Source organism: Hibiscus syriacus, unplaced genomic scaffold, assembly GCF_006381635.1.
Source record: "Hibiscus syriacus cultivar Baekdansim isolate YM2019G1 unplaced genomic scaffold, ASM638163v2 tig00117026_pilon, whole genome shotgun sequence".
Taxonomy (NCBI): domain Eukaryota; kingdom Viridiplantae; phylum Streptophyta; class Magnoliopsida; order Malvales; family Malvaceae; genus Hibiscus; species Hibiscus syriacus.
In genome coordinates, this window is record NW_024063529.1 from 958,207 (window position 1) to 966,685 (window position 8,479).

The 8,479-nt window shown below is 29.9% G+C and overlaps 2 protein-coding genes across 3 annotated transcripts; one reads left to right on the forward strand and one right to left on the reverse strand.

The window, feature by feature from the left end:
* Nucleotides 1-1,143: 1,143 nt before the first annotated feature.
* Nucleotides 1,144-3,151, reverse strand: LOC120196075 (nascent polypeptide-associated complex subunit alpha-like protein 1). Of its 2 annotated transcripts, none has more exons than XM_039197963.1 (4): nucleotides 2,998-3,151; nucleotides 2,854-2,926; nucleotides 1,874-2,007; nucleotides 1,144-1,701 (listed from the first exon to the last, which is right to left on the reverse strand). In XM_039197963.1, the coding sequence occupies exons 1-4, from the start codon at nucleotides 3,064-3,066 to the stop codon at nucleotides 1,369-1,371; spliced, it is 609 nt and encodes a 202-aa protein (XP_039053894.1). In that variant the 5' UTR covers nucleotides 3,067-3,151; the 3' UTR covers nucleotides 1,144-1,368. The 2 variants fall into 2 exon arrangements, with proteins under 2 accessions (XP_039053894.1, XP_039053895.1); XM_039197964.1 differs by having other exon boundaries at nucleotides 2,994-3,096.
* A 2,292-nt stretch (nucleotides 3,152-5,443) lies between these two features.
* Nucleotides 5,444-7,017, forward strand: LOC120196084. The gene is made up of 2 exons (XM_039197966.1): nucleotides 5,444-5,984; nucleotides 6,780-7,017. Exons 1-2 carry the CDS (start codon nucleotides 5,490-5,492, stop codon nucleotides 6,963-6,965), a joined length of 681 nt encoding a protein of 226 aa, XP_039053897.1. The 5' UTR covers nucleotides 5,444-5,489; the 3' UTR covers nucleotides 6,966-7,017.
* The last annotated feature ends 1,462 nt before the right edge of the window (nucleotides 7,018-8,479 follow it).

Genomic DNA, 8,479 nt, shown 5'->3' on the forward strand with positions numbered 1-8,479 from the left:
TAAATAATTTAATAAATTTAACTTTTTAATATTTAAAATTTTGATTATTTTAATCTCTTTTTTGGATATTATCAAATTAACTCATCATATCAAAGTAATAGTTGGATAACTATATTCTATCATAAAATAATAACAATCTATTATTAAACTATTATTAGACCAAAAAAGTAACAAGGAAATAATATAATATTTATGAGGAAGAACAAAAACTAAAATGATAAAAAAAATTAAATATAAAATATTAAATTTATTGATTTATTTTGAATTAACATCAAATTAACAGATTGTATACATTATAAAAACTAAAGTTGTTATTACATCATGCCATATCACTATTTTTACTGTGTAATGATTAATGGTATATTTGTAATTCTATTTTAGTTAAATGATATAATTCCAATTCTTTAAAAATAATATTAAACATATAATTCTATAATGTATTATACTGATATTTATAGTAAGCATGAGAGACAAATAAATAAATGAATAAAGAATACATATTGTGCATGGTAAAGAGAATCACTACCTAAATTAAATAAAAATGTTAGGTAATGATAAAGTGTATGTCCTCTTGTTTTCAAAAATAAATTATATACTCCATTTGTGCGGGATTTTAATATAAAATTTAGAGTTTAATTTTAATAAATAAATATTTTGTCATTCCATTACAAATTCTGTTAACATGAAGTTTTATTTAAATTTATTTTTAAAAAAAATTAGAATGGATACCACCCACCTAAACATACTACTAACGTAACAATTTATTAATTAAATAAAAAATTCTTTATTAAATAAATATTAAAAATTCTAATGATCAACAATTAATCTTCTATTAAAATTTATTAATTCTAATAAAAATATAAATAAATTTTTATTACAGATTCAAATTCATCACGAACAGCAAGAATCAACTGCGGGCAACCACAAATCACAGCCAGAATGGCAATAACCGTTTTGGTTATCAGTCGAACAAATCGGATGTCTCGAAGAGAGACTTTATATTAATGTAGCTGTGTTCTTTGTTTTGGTTACCATCTTGTAATGAGCTTAGTTAGAAAATCATGTTCAGTAATAACATCCGAAAGCTTAAAACATCGATACTTTCATAATCGACGAGTTAGAACATCAAAGGGGGGTACGTAACAAACATGGAGAGAATCAAAATTATAAAACCGAGATCGTTATTGTAGCAGAAACATACTCCCAAACGGTTTTAATAGTACAACAGTAACAATAACATAGCTAAAAGATAATATTACCAAAACAGGAGAAGAAAAAAGCAAAACAGTAGCGGTAAAATAAGGGATATCTGACCTGAGGCACACAACTCTCGTAAGCCAAATAAAAACTCCCAAGGAAATGCTACGATTAGGTTGTAAGCTCCATAATAGCAGAAACAATGTCACCATCAGCAGCCTTGAGAGCCTTGACAGCCTTTGACCTGGACACTCCTGCTTGTGTCATAACCAATTCAATGTCCTTGGGCTCAACACCTGTCTCATCCACTTCTTCATCATCCTGGACATTAGATGATGTCTCGGGTTTCGATATCACATTGCTTAGGTCTGGAGCCTTGAATTGCTCGGCAGCTTGAGTCTGTAGCTGTGAGCTTAAGTCCTCAATCTTAGCCTCTCCAAATATTACGTATGTATCTGATGCTGGGCTCTTGAACACATCTGGCTTTGAGATGACGAATAAGATCTGAAATCAACAAGGACAATTAGATATCATTATATATATAAATATATATCCAGCTGTGACTGGGGTCTCTTTTGAATCAAATAAATCAGTGGAAAGAATGGAAATAAGAGAGCATGACCCTAATGTCATACTAAGATCGCCATTTAAAAACAAAATTGAAAAGGGGAATCACATTCTTGCTCTTCTTGACAGTGACACGACTAACACCAGGAATTGGTTTCATCCCAAGCTTCAACATAGCTTTGCGACTCTTCTTCTCACTTCTGCTTTGCTTTGACCTACCAGCTCCATCTCCATCATGATGCCCTGGAACATGATGCAATATAAAAAATTAATACCTTCAAGGATAACTCATTGTCATGTTATTACCCTGAAATGTAAAATTCTAAACACAGTGGATCCATAGGTTTTCAAGGCACGGATCAAAAAGTAAAATTCCATGTAATTTTTTGCCTTTTCCCCCCCTTAATTTAGTCTCAAATAGCAAAACCAATGCAATATCAAACATTCAAACCTTTCAATATTCGAGTATTCAACAACTTAAAACCTTAATGATTCATGAAACGGAACATGTTGGCTGTACACAAACATTTATACATACAAATATCCTTCTCAATATTCAAGCATACATTAGGCTTATGAGCTACTTGAATCAAGGATTAAAATACTCAAGCTCAAACTCGGCAGTATAAAACAATTTTTATTTATATTGTCAAACCTGAGTAAGCTTGGAAACCAAGTGTGGTAATATCGAACACGCAGGTTGGTTTGCTCTCAGGGCTACCAAGTCCAACATTCTATCAACAATGTAGGAGCAAAATTGAGTCGATCCAATTCAAAAGACCCTAAAGTTTACATTTGAAGACCAAACATATAAAGGCTCAAGGAACTCCAATCGATAATAAATATTCATATTCAGCTAGATTGACTAGTTTAACGATTTCAGCACGAGTTAGTTGGTGAGTCAAGTTGGAGCACATCTCAAAATCAAACTCTAAATCAAATGAATCTTAAAATAAGATTGAAGCATATTTCCTAACATAAACCAAATATCAACTAAAAATTCACGAAGTATAATACTAGCATTGTTCAAATTATTTTAACCCAAATTTGTTTTAAAAAATGATTAAGTTACAGAAAACGGATATTCACCCTCGGCATCATCTTGGTCGTCGTCTTCATCATCAGCTTCCTCGTCGTCATCTTCAACAGTAGGTTGCTCAGGCTGTAAATCAAAAGAGGAAATTAATAGTAAAAATCAAGAGAGAATAATGAATCTTAATTTCAGGAACATACATCGATTTTTTGCTGGTCGAGATGAGCGGCGAGGATCTCTTCGATCTCTTTGTCGGTCTGAGCAGTCATTTTTTATTGAGAGAAAGAAGCAAAAAACAAGAGCAAAATACAAAAGCAAAACCCTAAAACCCCAAAAAATGAATCGGCGATGCCTCGTAATTAAGCTTTTTGCGCTGCCATTGGGCCGCCTCCAAATCACCTATAAGCCCAAAATATGCCAATTTTAGGATATATTACCCTCAAGGTCAGTTAACTATTGTCTATATTCTATTTTGATTACTAAACTATACTTTCAATTTGCTTTCAATCAGATCATCTACCATTGACAGTTAACAAAGTTATTTATTTGATAGTTAAAAAAAATTATGTCGAGAACCAGAAGTGCGATACTCTCACGAGGGACTGTCAGAATCTACTGGCAGAAGGATGCGTCAGCGAAGTCAGACACGTTGCGAGAAGGAAATAGATGTGCTGACTGGTTAGCTAACATGGCTTTTGCACAAAAGGAAGAGTTAATCAATCTGCCGATACCTCCTCGTGAGCTAGAGCACTTACTGGAAGCTGAAGCTAATGGAGTTACAGTACTAAGGTTCTAAGTACCTAGGGTGTGTGGGAATTATTCTTTTGTACTATATATATATATATATATATATATATATATATATATATTAGTAACATATTTGATTTTCAGTATTTATATATTTTATTAATTTAATTTAATTTTAATTAAAAATAATTTAATAAATGTAATCATTCAATTCAATTAGGTAATTATCTTTTATAGTTATACTTTATCATACATCTATAAGCATAAAAGAATGTATCAAATATATTATTGATTATTAGATTTTACATACATTTGAATAGGGGTGAGTATTCGATCGAGTCAAGTCAAAAAATTTTGAGTTATTTGTGCTGACGAGTCATATTTTACAACTCGAACTTAACTTGAAATTTTCTCAAGTCGAGTTGAGTTTAAGAAATTCGAGTTATTTGAGTTTCTATACTAATTTTATTATAATTATTATTATAGTATTATGTCAATGATTTGTTTCAATCTTTCGACTTTTTCTAACTAACTAACTATATATATATATATATTATTTTCACATTATAATATTATTTAATATATAAATACAATCTAAAATTATAAAATATATTCATAATATTATATTTCAAAGAAAGTATTTTGAGGGTAAAATATTGATGAGAGCATAAAGGAATTGTAGTCAAAAGACATAATTGAGTAAAATGCAAAGTTAAGGGACTAAATAAAAGAGAGAGAGTACAATTTTAGTAAAAAAGTAGAAAATGAACTTACATATGTATTCTATTGTGGTATATGAGCATATGGTTCAAATTTGGTAAAAAATTAGACTTAAAATAAAGGATGAATTGAATAAATAAGAAAATTATAAAAATTTGAGGGACTAAATTGAAAAATAAAAAAATTATTATCAGAAAGAGGAATTGAAGTTACATAGGAATTCTATTTTGGTATACGAGTATGCGGTTCAAATTTGATAAAAATTGACTTAAAATAAAGGATGGATTGAAGAAATAAGGAAATTATGAAAAATTAAGGGACTAAATTGAAAAATAAAAAAATATTATCGAAAAGAGGAATTGAAAGTACATATGTATTCTACTATGATTTATAAACATGTGGTTAAAATTTGGTAAAAAATAGACTTAAAATGAAGGAGGAATTGAATGAATAATGAAATCAGGAACTATATAGTAAAACTATCAAAATACTTATTCAAATTTTGGGTTTTTTCAAGTAACTCGAAATTCCAAAATTTTAACTCGTCTCGAACTCAAAAACCGAATTTATAATTCGAGTTGACTCAAATAACTCAAAAATAAATTTTTTTTCTTCGATTTTTCGAGTCGAATTTTACTCACCCTTACGTTTGGATATCATTTTCATACTTTCTCTTATTAAGTAATTGTGATTAAGACCCACAAAAATTTGGATGTATTTTTAAATTTATAGATTCGTGATTAGATTCAACTGATATTATTTTTGTTTAAAAAATTTAGTAACTCTATTTTGATTTTTTCTATACGCTCGTACACATTGATAGATCAAAAGAAAAAAAATCATTCCCTAAAAATTTTAAATTCTATAGATATTTTTTTTATATTTTATTAATAATATATTTTCAAATTATTAAATTTCTATAAATTTACCGTTTAAAATTTTTAAGTTGATTATGTTTGGCCTTATTCGTACAACTTCTTTAGTATGAAAATAATAAAAAGGTAGAGTTACACGTGGAAATGTTGAAGTTAATTACCACCTACGGAATGTGTTACACATGGGTGGCTATGACCAAGTGATAAAAAAATCAGTTGGTCGGTGTGTAACTTCTTAACATGCACTTCACATGGTTTTGTTATATAGATAAGGTCAGACCGTATGTGGGTATCTATGCAACTTTTGAAGCACAAGACAAACCAAAAACAGAAAAACAAACCTTGTAATCATGGCTGCCATCAACCCAGCAGTAGCAGCACAACTCTCCGTCGGCGTCCTCAATAATCCGGCGACCAAAAGCCGCCAAACTATAGAGGCCGCCGCCACCAATCCGGCCGTGAAAAATGGTGCAACTTCGATTCTTTCTTTACCTGCTCAGTCTCCATTGCTTCATACAAGCTCGGTTCCGAGATGTTTGGGCACAAGGATCATGGCTGCGAATCCTGAAGTTTTACCGTCGGAAAATTTAACGGGCATTCTGTTCTTCACGGAGTGCCAGTTCGGGAACTTTTCCGTCCAGAATTTAAAGCTGGAAAACTTCGTGAATTGGCATGGATTTGGAGATTTACCGGAAACTATATCTCAAAATCAGCCGACGGTCCCGTTTAGACACACCGGTGACTCACATGGTTCGGTCGGAGCTGTTTCGTATGTTGTGGGAGAGAAGATCAGGTGGATTATTGCCTGGAGCAACTCCGCAGACGATTCGCTCAAGCTGAACAAGGTATCCTATAAATTTCGTTATTTTGAGAATCTGACATTTTTTTTCTTCTATTGGTATAATAATAAATTTAGTACTCTATATTTATATTATTTTTATTAATTTGGTCCTCATTCTTTTTTAAAAAAACAAGCTGTTGTTTTTAATAAAAATATTGATTAAAAAATTAAAATTTTAACATTTACTAACATGACTATTTTTATAATAATTAACATGCACTTCGTAGTATATTTATGAACTTTTAAATATATTTTTATAGTTTAAACTTATTTATTAATATAATATATAAACTAAAGGGTAAACTATATATTTAGTCACCCAACTATCACTTTGATTTCATTTTGGTCACTCAATTTTTTTTCAAAATCATAACCGATGTTACGTTTTGACCCGTTGTTAAAAATAAACAGACCGTTGATATGATAATTTTCAATATTTTTTTTAATGATGATATGGCAACAACGATGGATCAATGGGGAGTGAGAGAAATCATCCTCTCTGAAAATTTTAAATTAACATATATTTTAGATATTTTCTTTTTATTCTCAACTGATAATCTTTCACCCATAAAATTTTATAAGTTTGATCCCTACTCAAATTTTAGAAGTTCGTTTCCCGAACTTAAAATTATACGTCCGTCCCTAACATCATCTTTAATAGTATATATTTATCATTACCTGTTAAGTTTCTCATTAAATTTGTTTATGGATCAACTCGAATTGTTATAAAGGTGACTCGTATTATTATTAAAAGTGTTATTATTCCATTATATATCTAATGTTATTGCATGAATTGCAGGTGTACAGTGAAATTAATGAAGTGGATGAAAGAGAAGTTGATTGGGGTTCAATAAGAAAAGCATTGGACCAAAGTGTGTCGAAGTACAATGCTAGAGATGATGAAAATGGCTACTCCGCTGATCTTTGGATTGATCCAACCACCAATACACCATCAATGATCGCAACACTCAACTCCAACAATTAATGTCGATTACAAAAATTTAAGATTTGGTATTTACATAGATGATTAATGTCCATGATTGTTGTTGGATAGATTTGTTTACGAATCAAATAATTTGTTCTAGTTAATAAATTGATTCAAATAAATTTGACTTAAGATGCGATGTTATTTATGTATTATGCATGTCTAGATTTTATTTTGATTTGTGTCTTTTACAATTATTAATATTATAATAATCCATAAACATATACAATAATCAAAAATTATAATTACGATCGAATAGAAATATATTTATATCTTAAATAAATTAATTTATAATAGGACATGTCTACATTGATTTTTTTTTAATTTAGGGTACTTATAAGTGGTAGTGTCTATTCTAAAGAGACTCTCAATCAATAGACAATAAATGTTTAAATACCTTGTAGTCTTCGATACTCGAACCTGGAACCTCTATGAATAACAATTATTCTTTTAACCAAGAAGGTATCTTGGTTTGTGCCCTATCTATGATGAACTTAAATTAGAATGAAATTGACACATGATTTATACATGGTTTAAGATGTGATTTCAATATAGATTAATAATGTGACAATTGTTTTTGTTTATACAGAATGAAATAAAAGTTATAAAAGAAATTTTTCCAAGAGGACACCATAGAGTGATCAAATTATATTTTTATGAAATATTATGATCCACTTATAATTTTAGTCATAATACAACGATCTGCTCTGCAGTTTACCAAAAAATTCCTTTGGCACGGTTTCTTCGAGGAGTAAGCTAAGGGAACTTATTCTAGTAACGTTAGACTTTTATCTGTCAATTTCGTAGCCAAAAAGATGAACAAATTTGTGAAATCATCAAATTTACTTGGCTTTGTGATTTGGGATTTCCTTGTTTCATAATTGTGATTGTGAATCAATGTTGGGTTTAGGCATATCAATCTTAATAGCTATAAGAGCAACGCCATGGCTATCGTTATATCTGATCTTCAGTAGATTTGGGTCACAGTGTTGTCGATACCTTTTTTGGATGCAGATCAAACACCTAGAGTGTGTGTTGTAAATAGGATAAGAAATTTTTTTAACATATGTTATCTTCTAATCATTTCATACTATTCAAATAATATATTTAGAAAAATATAAGCAAGAGATATAACAATATATTTCTTGGTTTATGTTATATTGGCTTTTCATCAAACAAATTGATGGTCGTGGTACCATTGACATAAGATGTTTTTTTTATATAACCACCGGTATTAAATTTATTGTTCGACCAATCCGGATTAACTGCTATAGAGGTGAGGGCGACCCTCCCGACATATTTTGTTATATTCGCAAACATCAGGATTTAAGTCCCTAGTCTTACTTAAATGATCTAGTATCTCATCTCATTAGACCAATTATTATTGATAAGCAAAATATTTGGACATAGATATAGACATAATATTCGACACGTCCACATGTTTTCTTGGTCATAGTTAACATTACTATTTTGTTATAAATATATATTGATAAATCAGAAGTGTTTGAATTCAA